Source organism: Falco biarmicus, chromosome 10, assembly GCF_023638135.1.
Source record: "Falco biarmicus isolate bFalBia1 chromosome 10, bFalBia1.pri, whole genome shotgun sequence".
Classification (NCBI taxonomy): Eukaryota; Metazoa; Chordata; class Aves; order Falconiformes; family Falconidae; genus Falco; species Falco biarmicus.
The window spans coordinates 11865340-11889505 of record NC_079297.1 but is presented as its reverse complement, the minus strand read 5'-3'; the positions used below and the strand labels follow the sequence as shown (position 1 = coordinate 11889505).

General features: G+C 38.6%; 2 protein-coding genes across 2 annotated transcripts in view; both read left to right on the top strand.

Annotated features, from left to right (window-relative positions):
* Positions 1–497: 497 nt before the first annotated feature.
* On the top strand, positions 498–5446 carry PPP1R3D (protein phosphatase 1 regulatory subunit 3D). Its single transcript, XM_056354025.1, has one exon. It carries the CDS (start codon positions 803–805, stop codon positions 1724–1726), a length of 924 nt encoding a protein of 307 aa, XP_056210000.1. The 5' UTR covers positions 498–802; the 3' UTR covers positions 1727–5446.
* A 4442-nt stretch (positions 5447–9888) lies between these two features.
* The window catches only part of SYCP2 (synaptonemal complex protein 2), a 32044-nt gene continuing 17766 nt past the window's right edge, over positions 9889–24166 (top strand). Inside the window, 21 exon segments of the mRNA XM_056354867.1 lie at positions 9889–10027; positions 10718–10858; positions 11101–11229; positions 12160–12264; positions 12853–12877; positions 13238–13323; positions 13995–14083; positions 14644–14678; positions 15298–15440; positions 15519–15571; positions 16566–16611; positions 16848–16943; positions 17420–17480; positions 18052–18200; positions 19098–19172; positions 19643–19786; positions 20860–20959; positions 22165–22280; positions 23052–23147; positions 23279–23351; positions 23450–23507. Coding sequence (XP_056210842.1) covers positions 10004–10027; positions 10718–10858; positions 11101–11229; positions 12160–12264; positions 12853–12877; positions 13238–13323; positions 13995–14083; positions 14644–14678; positions 15298–15440; positions 15519–15571; positions 16566–16611; positions 16848–16943; positions 17420–17480; positions 18052–18200; positions 19098–19172; positions 19643–19786; positions 20860–20959; positions 22165–22280; positions 23052–23147; positions 23279–23351; positions 23450–23507 — 1844 coding nt within the window. The 5' untranslated portion in view covers positions 9889–10003.

Sequence of the window (24166 nt, the reverse complement as noted above, 5' to 3'; positions counted from 1 at the left end):
CCGGTCCCGCCGTGCCTGCGGCCATCGCTGGGCCGGGCCGGGCCCCGCCGCGGGGCGGAGGGGCGCTGCCCGGGGGATGTGGCCGGTAGAGGCCCCGGCCGCCGAGCCCTCCGTCCCCGGCCACAGTCCCGAGCCCGCCCCCGCGGACCCGCCCGAGAGCCCCCGCGGCCCGGCCAGCCCCTGCAGCAGCCCCGGGCTGGGCTCCGGCTCGCTGCCGCCCGACAGCCTGCAAGCGCTCCCCAGCAGCGGCAGCCCGCGCGAGTCGCCCAGCATCCAGTGTGACAGCCTGGAGTGCCCCTGCTGCGGCAGCGGCTCGGCGTCGCTCGGCGCCGGCGAGGACAGCCTGCAGGGCCCGCTCGCCGCCTGCCCGGGCCGAGGGTGCTCCGGGACGTGCCACAGCAACCCCGCGGCGTCGAGCCGCCTCTCCGACAGCCTCGAGTCCTCCCTGGCCCAGCACGACAGCCTCCAGTCGGTCTGCAGCCTGTGCGAGAGCTTCAGGTCCTCCAGCATCAACGGTGACAGCCTTGAATCCCTTTCCAGCCTGAGCAGTGGGTCCGCCAGCCAGTGAGCCCGCCTTCATCCCCCACACAGTGCGCTGGCCGCTGGGTCACTTCCACCTACGGTGAGAGCTTCCTGGTTTCTGCCCTTCCTCCGGACGGCTGCGTTGATTCTGGCTGCATCCAGTGCCGTAACCTCCAATACTTACTGTCGGTAGCCGCCATTCCCAAGTTACACGCTTCAGAGAGGCGGTGCTCACTGTTACCTGCAGTGTTAACGCTGGTTTTTTTGTCATCGGTTAAGAATGGAGGTACGTGGTCCTCGGAGGAATCCCAGCTACCTCTCTGACCTCTATCAGAACATGTTACGAGCTGAAGAAGCACGGGGACGCGGGCAGCAGCAGCCTCCAGCAGTCCACACAAGTAGCAGCAAGGCCCTTTGGAGCAGCACCCTGGCCAAGGGGGGCCCCCAGCCAAGTAAGCTTCAGAGCAGCACTTCCTCCAGCTGCGATCCCGCGCTACGGCCTATCATCCGCCGCCGAGCCAGATCTTTGCCTACATCACCCGAAAGAAGGAAGCGAGCAGCAGCACAGTGTCAAGTTCCCGGATGCCAGAGTCGTATAAACCGGGTGAGATTCGCTGATGCTTTGGGCTTGGAGCTTACTGAAGTGAAAGTCTTCCAGACAGGGGAGGATCCATCGATCCCCTTGCATGTCCTTTCCAGGCTCTCCATAAACTCAGACCTCTGGTGCAGTAGCTCAGACTTGGAGTTTTCTATGCAGTGCTTGGTCCCCGACTTCCAGCAGCCTGCGGACAGTATGGATTTCTCCTCCCGACTTCAGGAGCAACAGGTGTGTCTCGAACGAGTGACCAGCTCAGATCTGGGGCTCAGTGGCACCATCCAGGTTCGCAATATTGCTTTTGAGAAGCAAGTATCTGTGCGATACACCTTTAACCAGTGGAAAAGCCTCCATGAAGTGTGTGCTCATTGGCGCAGTAGCATCCCTGAGAAAAACGGGCAAGATCAGGTTGATGTTTTCACTTTCTTTCTCCCTGTGCCTCCTTTCCTCCTTCAGCTGTGCTCTGTAGTCCAGTTTGCAGCAAGGTACCAAGTCAACGGCCAGGAGTACTGGGATAACAACAGAGGCAAAAACTACACTTTAACCTGCCGGATTCACCCCCTTAAGATGCCTAGGGAATGTGAGGAGAGCTGGATCCACTTCATCTGAGCCAAGGATGTGGACGCAGAGCAGCTCGTCAGTAGTCTCGGTGGCCCTCTCTTCCTTGGCATGGCTCTCTGCTCCCATGGCAGCAGTCTCCCTTTTTGAAACCTGCCAAACCTGCCAAAGTGTTCCAGGGTAGCGAAGTAGCCAATGACCCGAACAAACTGTTCTAAACCTTTCAGAAAGTAAAAAGGGCCAAAATGTGTATTGAGTTACATCTGCTGGAAGCTCATGTGATTTCTTGTAGTGTATATGAGCTGTTGCAGGATGATTCCAGGGGATGCTGTCAGACTACCTGAGAGAAAAACAGGACCTTTCATGTTGCTAGGAATGTTCTAGGTTGCATAGAATATTTGTGATTGTTTCCTAAATGGACAGTGTGGCTTTACTGGTTGCGTTTCTAATTTTGTTTATATTATCTCACTAAGTCTGGGCACTATTCCATTTATGCATAATTTAGATGGCAGACACTGTGGGGAGTGCTTGTATTTATATATATATATACAAAACCTAGGACTGTAATCACGTTAAATGTTTCCTTTAATATTTGAGTTAGAAATTAAATGTTATTACAAGCAGAACATACATGAAAATGTGCCATCAGCCCCGTTTCCCTTAAGAAAAGGCACTTTTTTTTTTTAATCTCCAGTGTTTGCAATAGGCAGCAGGAATGATTGTTACTGAAGTGTGTGTAAGGCAGATCTTCACGGGGAAGTTCTCATCTTTTTGAGGTGATGCACAAGTAGGCTTTTTCTCTGGGTAGTGGTACAGGAATTGTCCTTTCCTTGTGCACCTGTTTTTCCTAAGGGAAACTAGAGCAGTTTTGCATCTGTGTTGCAATTGCAATTGAAGATCTCGAAGCACTGTATCAATGCTAATGACTTTACCACTGTTACTGGTAAATATATAAATCAAGACATTGATATGAGATAGATACATTTATTTAAAAAACAAATAAATAGACAGTACAAGGAGCTGGTTACAGAGCCCCGGAATAGCATGCCAGAACCCTGAACGATGACTCCCTGTTCCCCAGCGTCCCAGTGCTACTGCAGTAGTATGTTTGAATTCTTTAATCAACTACTTCTCATTATAAACCAGTTGAACTCCAAGAAAAGTTCATGGTAAAAGCAAAATCATGGTTTTACTGGTAAACTGATACTTAGACCCATAAACAGAATCCCTTCTGCAGCAGGGAGAGCACAGTAACACTAAGTGCAGTCTGCCCATGCTTCTTGCTCTACTACTTTAATTTTGTGGTTTTAGTGTGATTTAAGATTGGCAACAGGCTTAAATCTAACAAGTAAAATATTCTCCATTATTTTTTTCATACATATTCATAAGTGCATGGAAAGTTTAGCTTTATATGTGTAGCATAAATTTTCAAAACTGGCTGATTGGATGTATTGGAAGAGCTGCTTTTTAGGCCTATACCGTGAAAATCAGGCCACTTACCTGGGCATCTTATTTTGGATTGCTGCTTATGCATCAAAATCACGAGTTGTTCTTAAAATCACCATTGTAAGCAACCCACAGCCAAGTATATATCAGTCAAAAAAGCCTAGTATTTCTGGAAGTGCAGAAACCCCAAGAAAATTCATGTGTCTGGCAACTTAATGTTACTCCTTATTTGTGATACCCATTTAGCAAAGCTGGGGTTTCACGTGAAGAAGCTGCCTCGTTCCATTAGTCTTTGGCTTTCAAAGGAACGGAAATCATTAATGATTCTGTGAGCTGCAGAGCACCTCTTGCAGAGTACTGAGAAAATTCAATCCTGTTTGAAACCACTGAGAACTGACCGTGTAGTTTCCTTTAACTTTGTATTGGAGTACTGTTGAGGTTGAACGAAGTTGAAATTGTTTTGAAGGAGTAGGTGAGGCTGAGGTGCGATTGCCAGCTACAAAGAGTGCTGTCTCCTTTCAATCCGCCTGCTTTACTTTCTGTATCTGGGTTAGAGGAGTGACCATTGCCAATGTAGCAGCAGCTCTTGTCTCCTAGAAAAATCAATGCAGGGAACTGGAAGACTAGTCTTCCTCATATGGCACAAAAAATGAGAGCTCTGTAAGAAGGGGCACTGCCTAATTAATTGTAAGGCTTTATTGCCTCCTCTGGTGGGCTTCTTATGGTTAAATGACATATGACAATACAGGACATAATATATCTGAACTAGTCAACATAGAGTCTTCATAGTCAATGGAGATGTTTTTCCTACGGTTAGCAGACTACCTGCGGTGTGAAACACTGCATCATCTCTGCTGAGTGCAGAGAGAACGCTGCAGGACTAGTTCTGCCATACTGAAATTCTCAGCATTCGTGCAGATTGTGCCAAATTATGCCAGTCTGTAGGTATCAAGTTAGATGAGCTGAAACACACCTTCAGTGACTGCAGAAGAATCTTTCTTGGCGTGAATTGAAATTGCATACCCTTACTTTTGTGAAACACTCACTTAAGGAATTTCATTAATTTTTATCTAGTATTGTTAAAGTCCATATAAGCAAAGTTTTATGTACTCGTCAGCAAAGTAAAAAGAAGACAAACACATGCACAGAAGCACTTCTGCTGAATAACTTGCACTATTTTAAAATATTGTTCCCCTCCCAAACTACTGTATTTCTTCCATCAGCAAAACCAAGGCTTCACCTTTCAGCACACCATAAAAAATCCTATTGTTACCAGACTGGTATTTGACACTGGTTTACAATGGACATTGCTGGAGCCCAACACAGTACTTGGCTTCCTGGCAGAAAGGTGCTGTTGCTGTCTTCTGGGAGGGACTTTGTCATGTGCCAGCAAATGTCAAATCTGAGTGGTGTTGCAGGCCGGGATAGATTATGTAAAGCTGAGGCTGTCAGTTTAAAGGTTAACGTCATGTATACAGTGTAGGAGAGAGGTGAGAAATGAATGTCTCAGTGATGTGAGTTTGGCTTGTATTGTCTTCCTTCCACAACCCCTCAGGGTATTTGCATGTGCAAAATCTTGAATACTGAAGTATTATTCCAAGTTTGCCTTTTGTCTTTGCTTGTCTTGCACTGCTGGAGAATAATTGACAGTAGCTGTTACTAAAGCAGCTGTTGTGGCTGACTGTGGGTCAAGCAGGTCTTCCTCGTAATGGACCTGTGGGTGATCTCTGGGTTAAGCTGTTAAAACATTCTGGTATCTGTCACATGTAAGATGAAATTTGCACTTAACGTTTTCCTGTCACATTCAGTAGTGATTCTAGGTGACAAAAAGGGGATTAAGCCATTAAGTAGTGGTAACAAGTCGTGAAGATAAGCTTATGACCACCGTTATAAATTCTCAGGACAATTTGACTGCTTGCACTGTGTTCAAAGTGAGCACTTCTGTTATAATGAGGATTTTGTAAAAGTGAATTCCTCACAAGGGTTATTTGCCATATAATGCACTTTTAAAAACTTGTATTTATTATAGTGATGCAATAAATGAATGAGCAGTCCACAGTTTCAAGGTTCTTTCAAGCATGTTTTTAAAAAATACATATGGAATCCATGTAAATGAATAGGTGTTGTCTTTCCTGATGAAATGTCTTCTCGAGAATAAAGTACATTACACAGTGTATCAGTAAAGCACATACATTAGACAAAAGGTCATTTTGTTTTAGTGGAGAGTTGTATGGTTGCAAAGTGCTTAATTCATTTAAAAAAACAGTAATAAAACTATGGCTATTGTAATACAAAAGACTGTAATAAAAGCTTTTCATAATTTTATGTTGGTTTTGTCAATGGTATGTACTCCTGTTAATGTTTAAGAAAATTCATGAAGCAACTTAGTGCTGAATTGTTACTTCCAGAGCAACATACTCAGGAAAGTAAGGTGAGTTCAAGTTGCTAGAAAATGAACAGCACTTGATAAAAATACAGTGGTTAGTCTATACAGCTGCAAAAATGATCAGGCTGCCACTTCTTACATGGAATTTGCTTCCATTTCACATCAAGAGTTCTGCACGAGCAGCACCTGCAGGATTAAGATACAACATTGGGGAAAACAAACAAACAAACAAACAAACCAACACTGCCAACTGATTCTAATATGGTTTCTTGGAGAAGAAGAGAAAGGGGTTTTCTAACAGCACTTTCCAAAGCTGTGCTAGACTGTACTTGACACGTTAATTTCTGAGCCCCACAGTTGTGTTATTCTATCTTGCATTTGTTCTTTCAGTTTTCATTGCTGCAGTCTATCCTCCCAAACCATGTTCTTTTCACTCAAAGGTTTCTCAAAAATGTATCTGGCTACACATGGTATGTTGAGATGTCCATCTCTGCAGTAACTGATTTGTCTTGAAATGCATCTCCAGCAGTGTCAAGTATTTATTTGATACAGTTCAAGATGTGAATAAACTGTTGCCAGGTTTCTTCTAAAGCAAAATCGGAGACATTTAACTAGAAGATATATATTACCAATTACTTTTTAATCAGTGTTAATAACCTCAACACTGCATTATCAAAGTTGTTTAGGGGAAAGACGATTATTGCAAATCACAATTTAAATGTATGGGATGTCTATATTACACTAAGTTGCTTCAGAATGTCAATGTCAATTTCTATTACAAAGTATACCAATTACGTGTTATAAATATATGCATGCAGACCTATAAAGGAGAGTGCTTTTAGAAAGCATGATGTTATAATACCTTATCTTTATGACTCTTGGTTTTCCATTTTCCTACACTACTGATCTAAATCGGAACTAGCAGTAGTAACACCTTAACTGTCGTAACTTTACCCAATAAAATAGAGTATTAAGAATCACCTGGAAATAAATACAGCAGCCACAGTGTCACCTAGCCAGGAGACCAGCAAAGGATCGAGATAGTGGTCTTTGATTTTAACATATCTCTTGAAAACAATGTGAATTTGCTTGAGCCTCATGGGTGGGGATGTGTGTAAGAGTATTTAAGAGAAGGACTGACTTTTGCTGTGAACATCCAGCCATCAGGTTTATTTTACAGATAGCATTATTTTTAATGTAGGTGTTATTTTTACATTTGGCTTCAAATTCATAGTTTCTTTGCATATATCTTACAAACACAAAAAATTAAATTCCAGCTTGTACTGAGTAATATGCTAACAGTCAATCGTAACTGCAGTACTTAATTTAGTGTCTCATCAGTGCTCACAACAATTTTGTATGTACGTTACAAGCATTGCCTGGTAAAGCCACAGAGCAGCAAGTCTAAATGATTAGTCATTTGTCAACAAGAGTGTAATGTCAGCGCTGACTTCTTTCCTGATTAGGCTTTCTCCCTCAGATCTGCAGCTGTATCAGCTGACACTTGGTATTAAAACTGTTGGCATCAACGCTTCTGACCCTTTAGTTCTACATACAACGACAGCTTGTTCCAATCTGTGCAATGCATAACTTAATGAAAATTCTGCTTTCTGCTGACCTCCCTTCTGCTAAACCAAACAGAATGTGAGCAATCTGGTCAAGTGGAAGGTATCCCTGCCCATGGCAAGGGGATTGGACTAGATGATTGTTAAGGTTCCCTCTAACACAAAACTATTCTATGATTCTAAAATAGGCATTAGGGGATGTTTATTTCTGTCTGTTTGACACCAATCATGTCAGTGTACCTGGTGCAGGAGGGAAAGTGTATGATCCACTTCTCCCAGACTTCATGACTCACTTTTCTTTCGCTCTAGAATGAGTAGGGCTGTTTTCTTTACAAGATCTGAAAATCTGGAAATAGTCTAAGCCTGTGTTGATGCTAATTCAGTTTTTACAGAAAATTTTGGATGCTCCAGGTTCCTCATGGAAAGTTTTGTCCCTAGTAGGTTTCTCAGTAAAGCTGTACTTCTACAGATCTGTTTCAGATCACCCACTGCTTTCTACTAAAGCATCCCAAGAACAAATGTGACAGCAGCTAATGCTGCAGTTAATCCCTTGAACTGAGCATGCCTCCTGCAAAATGCTCAGCACTACTCACGCCCATGGGATCAAATCCTCAGTGGAGAGGATCCAAGTCTCATACCACTTGTCATTTTCTTGAATTACAGTGACATCTGGTGGTACTTTAAATACTTCCTGTACAGCTTTTTTACCTTTTATAGTATTTTGTTTTCTTATTTTAGGAAGTCAGTGGTGGTACTTAAAATTGCTGCAGGTTTGCCTACTGTGAAAGGTGGTTGGTCTCCTCCATGTTCCCCTACTGCTTATTCTGGGTATGAATAGAGATGCCTCCTGATACTCCATTGGAATAATACAAAAGATTCATGCTGAATGTTAACACCTGTATTTGTGATACAGGTGATAGATACACCAGTATCACACCAATACTAGTAAAGCCCCACTCTGGAACGGCTGGATTTCATTTGAACACCTTACCCAGTTCCCTCTGATGAAGAGCACAGAAGCCAGCAGGTCCGTGTCCGCGTTGCTGTATCAGCCCTGCCTACTCGGGCACTTGGTGGTGGTGGTGGAAATGTTGCTGAATTAAGCATACTATTGAATTATGCTGGTTTAGCAACCTCGTGCCCCCTAACTTCTGCCTACACTATGCACTGAAATTAACATTCTACGTACTGGTTATCAGTAACGACAACCTGTAACGCAGAACGGAGCAGCAGCGGGCCCGCGTAAGCAGGTGCTTGGCTACCGTGGCTACTGCACACCGCTGGCACCGCACCGCCGAGCCCCGTTCCCGCTCCTCCTGCGGGCCCCGGTGCTGGGGCTGCGGCAGCTCCCGCTCGGCACGGCAGGCAGGGGCGCTGGGCAGGCAGGGGCGCTGGGCAGGCAGCGGGGCTCTCACAGCCATCAGGGCGGCTGCAGCACGTCCGAGCGGCGCCAGATCTCCCGGCCGCAGGAGGCGCCAGCGCAGCCGAAGACGGCTCCTGGCGGCCCGGCCCTGAGGGGGCTCCCAGGCGGCTCCCCGCGGCCCTGCCCTGAGGGGGCTCCCCGTGGCCTGGCCGAGGCACCCCTGCTCCCACCCCGCTGCAAAACCGCCTCGCCCCGCGCCGCCCCCTCCGCGGCAGCTGACCGGCTAGGTGAGGCCGCCACAGGTGCGGAGAGAGGAGAAGCCTCTGCGCGGGGATGCCTGACGGTAAGGGAAACCCGCCTTGCGACCCGCGCCTGCGGTGGCGATTGGCCCGTATGCCGGCCGCGCGGGCAGTGATTGGCTGGAGACTACCGGCGCTGGAAGTGATTGGTCGGCGGGAAGCGGTGCCTTGGTGTGCCGCGGCGGTCAGGTGAGGGGCGCCATGCTGGGGGGCTTCGCCGCCGACCCCCCGCGGCCAGCAGCTCTGCCGGCGCTGAGGTGGCTGGTGGCACGGGGGTGCGGGGCCTTTGCCTCCCAGTAACAAAGTTCTTGAGGGAAGTGCTAGTCACTGCGTGGGCGGAGGTCTTCCCCCCTGGTCGAAAGGAGGCACACAGAAGGGGATTCATGTTTTCTCTGGCATGTCTGACTAGGACAGAGGAAAGAGGCCTGTGAGGTGATAGCCAGGCTGCAGTGGAGGCTGCTGCATTCTTTTCTTGGAAAAATGATTAAAACAATTCTCTAAATTTGTTACTTTTGTATTACTTAGGAGTACAGAAATTACTGCTGTGTGTTCCCGGTTGCTTGTTCTTCCTATTTTTAATGATTATTTCCATTTGTTTTGTCTAGTTCTGTGATATCTGGGAAACCAAAAGTGCCTGTGGCACATTGGGCAATATAGATTAATTTATACAAAGCATAAAGAGTTTGTTGGGTTTTTTTAATACATTGACTCTCAAAAGAAGATACTTAGGTCAGCTTTTGAGTATTAAGAAAATGTTTTCAGAAAACTATAATTTTTACATCTTCCTTTTTGGTGATAGTCATGTCAGAGCACACCGCTATGTATAATTAGGATAGCTTTTTTCCCTGCATGCGTTCATCACATTTTTCTTAAATGATTTAATTTATTATTTTATAATGAGGCCCTTCTGGAGTTCTGCTGTTGACTTACCTATTCTGAATAAATTAGTGAAGGTTTTTTTGTTGTTTTTTTCCTTGTGGAGAAATACAGACTGTCCGCTGCAGGACCCTCTGTTCCTCCATTGCCAAAGTTGATCCTTCCTTCCCCTCTCATTTTAAGCAATTGCTTATCCACGCAAGTGGTTTCATTATATCCCCAGTTAGTTTAATTTCCTAAACAGTATTTAGCCGAGTGACAAATTCTGGGATTTGTAATGTATTTTGACTGATCGCTGGTGTTCGTGAAACTGATTTGAGTCTAAGTCAGTGAATTGTGTTTTGGTGATGTGATGGTTGTTCCCTTATGCAGCTGCGTAGATGAACTGCAAAAATGGCAGCCAGGAGTGAGATGCAGGTATGTGTTTATGGACCAGAATAGTTGAGTATTGATTGTTTTAATTACTAGCTTAAAGCGCTGCTTCTGGTATTTAATTACAAGTAAAATTCGCAGTGTGGAAAAGAATGTTGTAGGAAGAAATTTTCCTTTGATGTAGGTTAGTGCTAAGTAGCTGGGTAGGAAGCAAGAGGAATTGGAAATAGTTACTGATTAAAATCATGCATTTGACATACATGAATCAGTTGGAATGACGCTTGAGCTCAAAATGCTGAAGTCTGTTTATAACTGGTCTAGAAAGAATAGAGGGGCAAAACAGTCGAGGAAGGCAGTAGTGCTCAAATATATTAACATCTTTTAAAATCAGTAATAGATAACTTAGAAATGCAAAGTATTATATGTAGTAAGGATGGGATATTAACACAGGGAGAACTTATATAAGCATTTGTTTGTAGCATGAGGAAAGAAAGAACATTCAGTTAAGGAAAACTGGCACATAATTAAAAACTCGGTTCATAAGTATTTGCATGATTAGTGTATTAGATATGATGTTCCATGCTTTAGGTTTTACATTTATCAATTCTGTGATTCAGAATATTTTCTTAGAATGCAACAGGTGATTGCACAAAACCTATGCTAAATCTTGCTAAATTAGTATTGGTGTTAAACATACAGTAATATAGTTGCTCTGTTTTCTTTTATCGTTGACAGTTTGAAAAGTTAATTGATGAAGTTACAAGAAAAAAAGATTTCCGATTATTAGAACAGTTTGTGGCAGCAGAAGACTGTGAAAATGCCTCTCACAAATGCAGCAACCAGTTTGTCAACAAATTAGACAAGCTTCTCTGTTGGGTAATATAATTATTACATTAGCGTAATCTATATGGTCATTTTAATAGTCTGAAAAAATGTTTTTCATTTGGCTTGGTTTATACCAGCAGTTGATTTGAAAAACTGAAATAAAATTAAAGAACAAAAATTCTACTTCAGGCTACAATTAAGGTGGCTTTTGAAAACAAAAAGGCATCTGGTTAATTAAATACAGGTTCCTCTAGAACTGTATACTAAAGTCAGTGTTGTAATTTCAATTTCAGGAACTTGACAAACAAGAAGTCAAAACTATTTCCACTTTACTAAATTCTGTTCAGAAATGTTGGAACAAAATCAGCATAGCAGGAGAAGATGGGGTCCCAGCAATGATAAAACATGGCTTTATTGGAAGGATAAGTAAAACTATATAAAGCATACGTGAACTTCTTAAAAATATATATATAATTTAATAGAGCATGCGTAAGTAATGCCTGACTGCTGAACAGCTTAGTATTTGATTTGGCCCTTGACTGTTTCTGAATTAAGAATTTCCCATAACTTTGCAACAAACGTTATTCAGATTTAAATGTTCCTTGACAAGTGACTCCTTATAAAGTGATGCTGCTCTAAGTGAAGGTATTGCAAATTATGCAATATATAATTAATTTAGAAATGCTTACAACAAGGTGATATCTTTATATGAACTTGCTATACTGCTTTTGATTGAGGAGTTGGAATTTCCTGGTGCAATTTATTAATTATTTTGTTAATACTTGCAACAGCAATAATGTACCTTTTCTTTCAACAGGTTGTAGTGCTACTCAGATTATTTGGTGTTATTTCGATCTGTACATTGAATACATTAAATCAGTTGTAACTCAACATAATAAATATACCGAAAAATAGATACCACTTCTTACTACTTTCACCAGAGACTTTACTGAAGAAAATTAATGGCAATATCAGATGTTACTCGATTGCCTTCTCAACTGCTTTACTAAAAAAAACCCCTGGTGTTAACTTCATGCTTATATTCACATCTGCAAACATACTTTTCCATTCAGCCATTATCCATTTTCAGCTCTTTTGTTTGTGATGGCAGGTGTAAAAGTAGTCCTCTAGTTTTTGTGTTAAAAAATCAGCTACAGAAATTACCTTAGTTTGAAATCACCTACATTTGTTTAGTGTGAGTGAAAAATTTCAGTCTGGCACTAAAGTATGTTCAGCAGACTGGTAATGTTGCTGTTGTTTCAATCATTGTATAGTTTGTATAATTTTACTTCAGTATAATATGTATTATTGTCCTTCTTCATGCTATTAAAATAGATTTATTTTCCCTTTACATGGTTAATTGGTTTGAAAAGGTAAAAAGAATTTTGATCCGTGGAGGAAATGAAAAGAATGAAATGCTTACAAATCTGGCTGAAGATTTCTTCAACATGTTGCTGGTAAAAATATTTTGATAATAAAATACATTGTGTGTATTATTAATAAATTACTAGTAAATTAATTACCAGTAGTTTATCAACAAAAGAATTTCAAATGTGTTTCTATTGTTTCCATTTAATATCCTTTGAAAGTTAATGTTACAATGATTTCTGATACAGATTGTAAGTCTTTTTGGATAAACAATTTGCCTGTATTCATACTCATTTTCTGTTCATGATCAGCATCATGAAATAAAGAAAACAACTTAAGTGTTCAGTGAACAAAAAAATTTAATCTTACTCTAATTTTGATTACATAAATTATTGGTATGCTAATCCCAGGACCTCAAATTTATAAAATCTGTGAGGTTTTTCAGTGCATAAAAAAAATTGTCATTGGGGAAGTAATGTCCATAAATTTAACTGAAATACAATATTGGAAAATGACACTTGGTATTAGAAGAAGTCTCATGTTCTTCATTAAGGATGAGATAATTTTATAATCTTAAATGCTTTTTGATTACTTGCTTTAGGTACGCTACCTGATTTTCATGCTGTAATATTTACAGTATCAAAATGATTTGTTTTGGTTTTGTTTTTTTATTGTAGGCTATATGTGATAGCAGACCTGAAGGTGAGCTTTAAAAAAGTGTATGGTAGATATGATAGTTAACCTTAAAATGTCTCTTCAGAATACTTAATCAGTGTATTTTTAAAATAATCTCATGCCCAAGGGACTTACATAGTGGTGCACAGGAATAGTAACATCGTAAAGAGCCATATTTGCTATAAACTTTAAATAACTGTTTTGTCTTGCATTTAACCATTAAGCTTAAGATGTTTGGTTGGGTCTTTTTTAATATCAGTAATCTTGTATGGACAGGAAGACATACTATATTTTATTTCTAAATGAAAATGAATCTTTATCCAGATGCTGATGAGGGGGTACCCTAATACACTTTTCATAACTAATTGATTTCCTCCTATTCATTAGGTAAAATGCAAATACTAGAAAACTTTGTTGTGAGAACATGTACACTCATCACTGACGTAAGAATTAATATTTATGTTCAGCAGGAGGTAAACACTCTTCTTTCTAAGCAATAATTTTCTGGTTAGTGTTTTAACTGTACAGATGCTGCAAAAGGAAGACTATTGTGGTGCTCTAGTAGAGAAGAATATGCTCTATTACAACTGCTATAAATAGGATTAAGATTCTTGGTTGTAAATTCCTTAGATACTTGTAGGAAACCTGCATACCTTCTAGTATATTACAAATGTCTCCTATTTATTTTTGTAAACTCAGGTTGTCAGGTTTTCCCTTCCCCCCCCCACCCCCCCCCCAAAGAAAGGGAAAGTTACGAAAAGTCTTCTATAAAGGCTGCATCCTCAAAGGAGAGGCTTTTTAATTCAAACTTAAGGTACACTTTAGCTCAGCAATCGACTACAGACAGCACTCCAGCTTTGAAAGTTTTGGGGATTTTTTGCTGTATTTAAGGCTGAAAAAATGAAGCATAGCCCTTTAACAGCTGATGTTCACATTAAAGCTTATGTAATTTATTGGAATTAATGTAGTTAGTATTAAGATAAATGGCATTTAAGGTAAGATAGAACTCATTTTCTTTTCTTGTTTTGCAATTATTTCTCTTCAGTGGTATGAAATACATTGCAAGGGCCCAAAATAAGAATAACTTAAACTTTATCAACTTATTTTATATTTAATCTCACTCCCCTTTTTCCACTCTTCTTAGGTAGTAAGAAAACTGAATTTAATGCTTGACAACACGCCTCGAGATGTCAGGAAAAAAATATTTGCTACAAAGGAAATGTTGCTTGTCATGTAAATAATCTTCAGTATAATTTTTATAGCATTATATCATTTGCATAGCTGGGAAGGCAGTTTTCACTAAGACATGCTGCATGCAGATTGGTCCCTGCTCAAATCACTTTTGCATTTGCTTTTGTGTTGCCAGTGGTAGTGGCTGTGGGCAGGTATTCACGTGGGTTATTCTCCATTACAAGCCTAAATTTACATCTTTCCTGATCTGGGTCTTCTCGTCCCAGTTGTTGTAAAATAAATTCTTATTTGTAAGTATGTATGTAAAGTACAGTGAATCAGTCACTGGAAGGACAAGTTATTCACACTGGGAAACCTTTTTACAGCATTTGAAAAAATAAATAGAATAAAAATTACGTGTATCAGGTGGTTCACTTCCCCAGTAGTACTTTCAGATGTATATCCTTAGCATAACAGACTTACCCCTTTGATGACTAATAGTTTAGTGGAAGCAGGGTTTTATCTCATACATTGAAAGCTTGTAATTAATAAACTTTACTTCTATGCTTTGTGTTGATGTCCTGTTTTGATGTAATGTTACATTTTGATGTAATGTTTGGCAGGAGTGACATGGGGAGCAGAATTTTGGATGCTGGAGGTGAGCAAAGGACGTAACAGACAATTTAGTAGTGAGCTTCTTAAAAAATTGCATGCAGACCCATTAAAGAAGCTGCAGAATGTTGTGATTAGAGTCCTCTGGAAAATAAAAATAGTGCATGAAAGCAATCTGCAAAATAGAATGTTTCAGATCTGTGTAGTGCATGGCTAACTGAAGTTTTCAGTCCTTTTCTTCTGTAGAATATAAGTTTTAAAATAAAAAAGATCATAAGGAAGTCAGTCTTTTGAGGATAGTGAAGTGCTAGCCATGTTTAGTAGTACTGTAACTTCTCTCAGGGATCACTTGGTATCCAACGGTTTCCCGGTTCTGACAGGTGAAAGTTGGAAAGTTCTTACCTCTTGCTTATACACTTAGTGTTGCTCTGATGTTCTTTGAAAGTTTGGTTGAAATTTCATTTTGAAACATAAGTTGTTTAGTCATTCCCTTATCTATATATCCTTTTATCTATGGATCTTTTATGGGTTACATATTTGGATGTGATGTGATAACATAGTAGGAAATGTTCAGCAGTGCATATACCAGTTTCCTATGTAATATTTTTTTTCATATCATTAGTATCTTTAAAACTGCTGTTCCTGTAAAATGTGTTGTGCTGTAGACTATGACCTGCAAGTAGCCATTACAGAAGCTTTATGCAGAATGGTATCAGAGAAACAAAGACGAGAACTGGCATGCAAGTGGTTTCCCATGGAGTTTGTGTCCACTGCATTTAAAGGAATTAAAGATAATGAGTTTGAAACAGTAAGTCTTTCGAAAAATATTTACAGGCAGGTAAACATTCATTTTACAAACCTTTAAGAAATTTTTGTGTTTTAATAGGATTGCAGAAAATTTCTTAACCAGGTGAATGGCATGCTTGGAGACAAAAGAAGGTAAAACTGAATTTTTTTTGAAAGCCAATATATTTTCTTTTTTGGATTTCTTGACCGTTCCTTGGGAGTTACCTTTGTATCATAAAGACTGGTTTTGGGAAACTCTGAATTAAAAGAATACAAGCAAATAAGATGAATATTGCTGTGTTAGGAAGTCAACAACCACATGAAGTTAAGATAGTTTAAAAATATTAAACAGTAAAGAAATTGAGTAATACCATCTTTTGGTACGTTGTCACTAATACTGTCTTCTCTATTAAGATGTTAATTTTTTGTAATTCCCATTATTTGGAAAAAACACAAACATGTTTCAGATTAGTAGATAATTGCTTGAAGAACTGGTCACTAAATAAAGGACATGCATTTGAAAAGATCTTTGAAAATATAAAGTGTTTGCTTCACTTCCTTTAATAAATGTTTGTAAGAAGCCAGTTTTTGTATTCTAGTCAGTTCCACTGGAAAATTTTGAGATGCTCAATAATTGAGTAAACATCATTAACAATAGCTAGTAATCGGTTAGCGTATATTCCTTTATTGATTTAGTGTATTTCCATTGAGATAATCGATGAGAACATCTGGTAGAGAAATGGGACATGAAAAAGAAAAGAAAATACGAGCTTTTTTCTTACGCATATGATCACATGCTCTGCATCTTACTTTTTATGTGTCATGACAGCGAAGAGATTGTATGTCTTTCTGTCAGGTGTATATTCAGCTTGAATACTGTTCTTAAAATACCAGATAAGCTAGATATATGAATGTTGTGACAAGAGGTCTGAGACCGCTGCTTTCATTGTGAGGCTATATACTTTTTCATGGTGTCTCCTTTGGGAAAGAAATGCAGTCAAGTGACTGCTCTTTTGATTGCTCTGATCTCTTGGTCTCTAAAGCACACAAGATTTGTGCTGAAAATACAGTCCAGTCGCTGTGTTCAGATACGAACAATGTATTTACAGCATTTTAGGATACTTGACAAAATACCCTTTTCTTACAGGGTTTTTACATATCCGTGTTTATCAGCAGCTCTTGGTGAATATGAGGTAAGTTTCAGACTTAATCATATCCGCAGATTTTCATTAGTGCAGTTGAAGGATTTCTGCCTTCTAGTAAAGAAAGAATAAGCATCAAGTAAAAAAAAATATCTCTTTTTTTTTTTTTTCAGGTGTATACAGATCTGCATGTATTCAAAGTTTCTCAGACTAACACAAAGCCTGTTAGCTGGTATAAATCATTGTTCTCAGCTCTTACTCTTTTTATCTTAATGTTTTTGTTTTAGCTACAAATACCAATGGATGAAAATCTTGAAGAATTTTGGATTGATTTTAATGTTGGTAGCAGAAGTATATCGTTCTATGTGGCAGCAGATGATGCAGTAAGCTAATTTTTGTTTGCCATACTAGATTGTTCTGAGGCAGTAGATACACATACTTCCAAGTGTATCAAATTTGTTTCCCCCATCAAAGGTACACATGCAGTTACAGTGTGGAGGGGAAAAAACCTGGATTCGGTGTACATATTTAGATCAAACAATTTCAAAGTAGTGGCTTTCTAATACTGTTTGCAAACAGTTTTAACACATGCACCTGTGAACAAGAAGCCATTTACAAAATTTCAGTTACAGTTGAGTCCCATCTACAAAAATTGTTTAGTTTAATGTCTCTGGCAAAGCTCTTTGAAAATGTTCACTCTTACAAATGGAGCTTCTGTTCATTGTCACTCCTTGTATTGTAACAGAGGATTAAAAAAATTTAAAAATTGTCCTCACTGAATAACTTTTTGACCACTGCACTTCATTTAATTGTAATATAATGCTTTTCTATCTTTAAAAATATGCATTTTTCAAATAAGGATCATCAGTGGGAAACAGTTGTTATACCCGAAGAAGAGGTAGCCCTATACAGCCTTGAAGGTATTGGTGTTCAAAAATGTGACCTTTGTTACACACTAACTTGGATTTTCAAATTGATTAATAGTAAAGTACTGACTCAATTCTCAGCAAAGCAAAATTTCCACTTAAAATATTATAGGTACTGTTTTTATCTGGGCTAAAATTGCATTGCAGTGACATTTGCATTTTAGGCATGCAGGTATGATTTTATTAAAATAATTTTAAAATAATGTCTTGCATCACATTAGAGTTAATTTCAATGCAGAATAAGGCATAAGACAGTGACATTTAATAATGTTCCTTTTAAACTACTTAGAATAGTTTTGTATGTGTCTGTAATTTGTCTGCAGCAATGGTAAATAACCTTCAAAAGAAAATTCCACAGGGCAATATACAGAATAAGTATTTCTAAAAGATTGAATCTTGAATTGTTTCACTAATAAAATTTATTGTAGGATAGAGTGAATTAAATAAAATATATATCTTAATAGCTGAACTGAAGAATGCCAGCAAGTTTCATGTATTTGCAAATATTACATGAGATCTTGCTAAATTGTAGTGAAACTACTTTTCAAATTTTGTTTTTGTCCAGAAAAAGATTCAAAGAAATTATTAACAATAGATCTAAAAAGACCAATGAATGTGGGTAATCAAGAAGGAGATATATTTTTTTTATATTTTGATTATATCTTGGACATCAAAGATGTAACCAGAAAGATTTATGGATTTAGTAAGTGTAAGGTAAGATTTAAACAACTTTCCAAATGGTTTCCAATGGATTCAAAATAAATGTCTCATTGTCACATAAATATTGTTATAGATGTGATTATCAGTATCTGTTTATACCAAATGTTTCTGATTAACATGACTGCTACAGAACAGTATTTATCCCATAATTTATTAAGCTTCAGTAAAGATGCCAAATAAGGATGAGGGGGAACGGCCTTAGGTCGCATCAGGGGAGGTTTAGTTGGCTATTGGGGAAAATGCCTTCACTGCAAGGGTGGCCCAGCACTGAAACAGGCTGCCCAGGGAAGTGGTGGAGTCGCCATCCCTGGATGTATTTAAAAGATGAGTAGATGTGGCACACTGGGACATGGTTTAGTGGTGGGTGTGGCAGTGCTGGGTTAACGGTTGGACTCAATGATCTTAAAGCTCTTTTTCAACATAAATGATTTTGTGATTCTAAGATTTAGAATTAATTGCAACAAAACTAGCTGGAAAAGGATCATCATAGCTTAATGTCAAGTTTTGCATAGCATGTATAATTTTCCAGAAGCACAAGAACTGGATGCTTAGAAATACAGAAGTCTTTCAGAAATGCTTCATTAGCAATACCATTTTGCAGTATGCTTACCGCTCTTACGAATTTACTCATTTAGTAAAAAATTTTTAGCAAGCCATAGCTTATTCCTTCCAGCTTGTAACAAACTGCTTTGCCCTGAACTCTTGACAGACTGAGAAACTCATGAGGAAAAGAACTGCTGTGAGCTTGAAGAATTCATTTTCCCCTCTAACCTGTTTTCAGACACCTGAGATCTGACTCTAAATATTTTTTTCCATTTATTGTGTAGTAATAATAATAAAAAAATATTGAGAAAAGTGTGTATTTTACATAAATGGTTACTCACTTTGTAGGACTTTAGTAAGAAGCAGTCTGCATCAGTTGCCAAAACAACTGTACATGTCATTTTTGATGAAAGCGGATCACAGGTATTTTATTTCAGTATGCCAAGATGGTTGTTTTCTTGATTTATATATTTAGTCTGATTATTAGCTAATTTGTGATCATTCACCATAAAAATAAGGACTTCTAAAATGCCAGTCAGTAAAAATAACTCTAAAACCAGTTAAGTGATCTCTAGTAAGTATGTGTGTATATTGTATATTTGGGAGGACACCAATATTAATATCCAAATCTTAGAATACTTCAGACAGGTGCACACAAGGGAAATTCTTTGATGTGAATTGTGATTTGATAATCCATCCTAACTTATGAAAAATAAGTTAGGTCAGATGCTTTTCAAAGTAAAAGTGTATAAGCTCTGAAGTTTATCAAAATCGAGAGGGGAATGTGTTAGGGTAAAGAAGTTGCGCTCTGTGTGTTCGTATAAATACAAAATATAAAGCATAATAAAATCCAAATATTGTATAAAAATTAAAAAAATCCAAATATTACATAGGTTCTGGTACCAGAAAGTCAGTTGTTGCCACATTTAGAAGAAGAGGAGCAACTCAGTAAGTACAAAATCCAGCAACTTCCTGGAACTTTGAGGACTCCGAAGAAAAATCACATTCAAGAAAAATGCAGAGGTCGTTCCTCCGAGGTAAGTAGGATTATCAAAACAGTAAAATACCAGTCAATTTCAATATTTATCATATTTTATATCATAAAACTTCTGTTATTTTACGGTTGGGATATAATTAATACAGGATTTGTTTTATCACTTGACACTGAGCTGTATAAATGCCTTTGCAAAAAAAATATATCTCATTATTATGTATTTTGAAATTATAACAATGTGACACAAATAAAAATAATTTGTTAATGTTCTTTAGACCATCATGCTCTGAGAATTCTCTTTAAAGAGAAATATTTTCAAGACACGCATATATCTCTTAGGATATGCAAAATTCTAGTGTAGCCTCTGGAGACTTGTTAATGATCAGCAATAGTTATAGCTGTAATTAGAGGCAAGTCATACAGGCTTGGCATTCACAAATACTGATGATTACAAAAAGCATGTGGTTTTCAAGGTGAATCCTGTATTCTGGATTATTCAAATCACAATTTCATGGGACCGCTGCTATGCATAACTGATTCTGTGGTTTAAACTGACAGGAGCCCAGTTCTTTAAGCCTGGTGTTCCTTTTGCCCCACAATCACTCTGAGATTTTAAGTGTATTATGGTTCTGCTAGGGCTAACTGCAGAGATGCTAGGGATGGGGGAAAACATGAAGCAGTGTTGCCATGTCTTCATTGTGCAACAGACACACAGTGCATGTCTTGCTGGCAGTAGTCTAGTAAACCTGTCCCTGAGGTTCTGCTGGTTTATGGCTTATGTGATAGCTTTGCAGAAATTCCTGGGAATCATCTTGGTTACTTGATTGTTAACAAGGGACAGGATTTGTCCATGCTTTATTGAATTAATTTAGAAAACAACAATCACTGATCTCAGTTCAAACTAAATTATATAAAGTATTGTATAATTCAGGTGTTTGGTGAACTTTCTCTAAAAAGGGAGCTGCATAAAAATCATATGCCATTGATGTGTGCAGCAACGGTAACTGACATACCATCAGTAGAATGTATCAAAAGACTTGAAAGTAGATTTTCTAAAATCTTGTGTTGTCATCCTTAAGTCTGTGTATTGTGGTCAAGTTTTTTCTGTTCTTCAAGAGAACTACATCTTGTAAAAGGAAAGTGTCTGAAGCATCTGTGTTTATTCCTGGAACTACAAGATTTTCCACAAGGAGTCCACTGGTATTTGCTAGCATGTGTAAGTTTGCCAGTACTTTCAGGTTAAAAATATGCTATAAATCATCTTTGAAATACAAGCATGAACTGTGATCCTTTGCAGAGCTGGGAATGAAAAGTAGACCTTACAAAATATCTATAGCAGGTGCTTTAAACTTGAAATTTTTAAGCCAGGCCACTTGCTACTGGTCTATAGACAGGATGCAGTGTAGTAGCTGCACATGCATTCCAAACAGCTGAAGGCCACCTATTGTTTTTACTGCTGCTGTCAATCAGCTGTTTGTTCTGGAGCAAGCTGAGAAGTCGTCTAGAAGACCGAAAACACAGGTGTTTTTTCATTGCTTACCTCATACACTCTTGGTTTAAAGAATTCTTAGCAGTTGGTGCTTTAATAGAAGTTGCAGTGGAAAATCAGCTTTCTCCTATGTGTCTGTCACTTGCATTTTACTCTTACCTTGAAACTGCATGTGTTTCTTCAAGGGGCAGTTGATTATATGGCTAGTGAGCGAGGTGGGATCCACTGCAAGGTTGAGTCACAGGTCCAGGGCTATTGATGTTTATGTCAAAAAGTGCTCTTACAGCAAAAAGAACAAGGAAGAGACTTTATCACAAATGGGAGATATCACTTTCCTACTAATAGTCTTACTGTAACAGATATTTAATACTTTTGACAAGGGAGAGATCATAAGACAAAGACCAGTAGAGGCTGGAAAGGCAACTAGTGGCAGAACATGACTAACAATATTCTCGCTTTAGCTGTCTCAAGTGCACCAGTATCCTTAGTTATGTATATGCATATATCACATGTAAATTAAGAGTAACAGAGGCTAGAAAAGCATGCATTTTCAGATTACGATGGAAAAAGACAAGAACCTCTGCAAATTCTTTTATTTGGAAATTAACCACACAGTCTATTCCAGCAAAAATACATTAGAGTAAAATCTTCAAATACATGACCATTTTATACCAGAGTCCAGCTATAAAAAGCATCACTTGCCTCCAGATATCCACAGTCTGTGGGCTTATTAACCTCCATGTAACTTAATTGAAATCAATAGAATTATATAAGGTACGTAAGGAGTTGATACAAATACTAGCCAACTTTTTTTAAAGTTCATAGAATAGGTGTGATCATGGGTAGAACTCTTCATATTAATGTCAGAGAAAGCACAGTAATTGTGATAGAAGAAATGGTAGAATTTTAGCATGTTTCTGGTTTGTTTTCAGCCACTCCTTGTAAAGGACGATTTAAATTACCTTTGGAAATGATGAGCTCTGCTGGAAGGTCTAATAATGCAATGAATGAGACCAGAACAAAGAGTTTCTATCAAGAACCTACTGGAGTATGCATGTCATCTGTAGCTAAGTCTCTTACTTAGTTTAACATTAATTTCCATTTTAATTTGTTCCTACTTCATATTTTAAAGAGCTAGAGTTTGGCAGTCAGCAACTCACTTTTAGAAAATAGTGTGTTTTACTTTATTACATAGTGTTTTCTTGTCCTCTGGATTTCAGGTTTAATACATGTAAAGTCAGACTGAACTCTTCCAAAATCAGCTAAATTTGCATTCACTCATCAGTTCTGACCCCAGAGTTAATTCGCTTTTACTAGATACTGCAATTCTTCTTTTGTGTATAATGAGAACAGAGTATGCACAGAATCTTAAATTAATTACACAGTCTTGAAATACTCTTAAAAAAATGTAATACATTCAGCTATATTGTGAAATGTTAACGTCTTCAGGTTATAGTATTTATAGCATTGGTTTTACATATTTTTGATTAGACATTCACTAAAGTCAAATGAAACTACACAGATGTCACTGAACTGCAGTTTGAGTATATGTGGTTTTGCTTCTGTTCCAGTTGTACAAAGACTTCATAGTAACATTTTTATTTTATTTCTGGCTCTAAATGGCTTTCTGGGTCAGATTCCAGCCATACCCTGGCCTATGGGATTCTGAAGCATTTTTTTATATAGCCACATTTTCCAAAAAGGCTTCAACATCTAGAATGTATAGTTTAGAATATTTCAAGTGTTACTTTATAGGAGAATTTTACTTCTTTTGCTTTTACAGATTATAATTGTCAGTGTTACTTATTGTGCATTTTAGAGTGGGCAAAGACATACACTAGACAATGAATTTTGTGAAACAGAACAGAAGAACAGAAATTCAAATATCAGAGATGAGGCAAAACTACCTGAAAAGGTATTGAAATTAGCACTTCTATGAAATAGAAAAATAATCTCATATTTTATTAGGGAAGATACAGGTTTATGAGGTTATACTGTTTATAGTCCTACATAAATATTTTTCTTTTGGGTGTTATCCCGTTGTAGCAAAGGTGTGCTGAAGAAGTTTTAGAAATTACGCAAGAGGCAGAAATTGCAGCCACACAAAAGCAAACTTTAGGCAAGTAATTTTACAAGTGGTGACAGTCCTTACTTTTAAAGTTTTTTTGTCCATTTCTTTTGTAATAATAATTGATATCAAATTAATGTCTCATTTAGATGAAGCGTCAGAGATTGTTCCTGATTCTCAGCCAGCAGGGAGAAGCAGCAAACCTCTGTAAGTATTGGAAGAGAATACTAAGTCACTGTTGTCACTTATATAAAAGAATTATTTTCAAATATTCCCAGAATTTTAATTTTGTTTCATAGTTTCAGAAAATACCAGAGTTTAATTATCTCGCCCTCTGTGAGGGTTGCACTGAGAACTGTTGGCTGTGTAAGTCAGGCCACTTTTATTATGTTGTTTTGGGGGGGGGGTTATTCTGAAATTCATGGCACCAAACCAGTACTCTTACACGTATTTGCTAAGACTGCTTCATGATCAGTACTATTCTGTTGGTATAATCAGAGACTTTAAATTAGTGAATTTGTCTGTGAAAATAGTACCCGTTGACAAGATCAGACTAGGAGTTAAAGTAAGCTTTAATAGTAACAAGGAGAGCAGTTTGTACAGATGACATCAGAAGGTAAAATACAAATGAGATAGGGGTTTACATAAGTGAACGGCACCACAAAAAGTAGTAGGTTTGACACAGCACATAGTTACCTAGGTTCAAGCTTTAATGATGGTCATACGATGCTGTTGCCTTTTTGAAGTTGACCTAAAAATATATGTTGATTCTGAAGGTCTGTCATTTTACGATGTGTTGGTTTGCTGCAGAATGGTAGCAGGCTTAGGTACCAATGTAAAATGCATTAATATCTACAAGATAACAC

Coding starts and splice junctions, on each gene's coding strand:
- PPP1R3D (XM_056354025.1), top strand. CDS start 803: ATGGAGGTACGTGGTCCTCGGAGGAATCCCAGCTACCTCTCTGACCTC.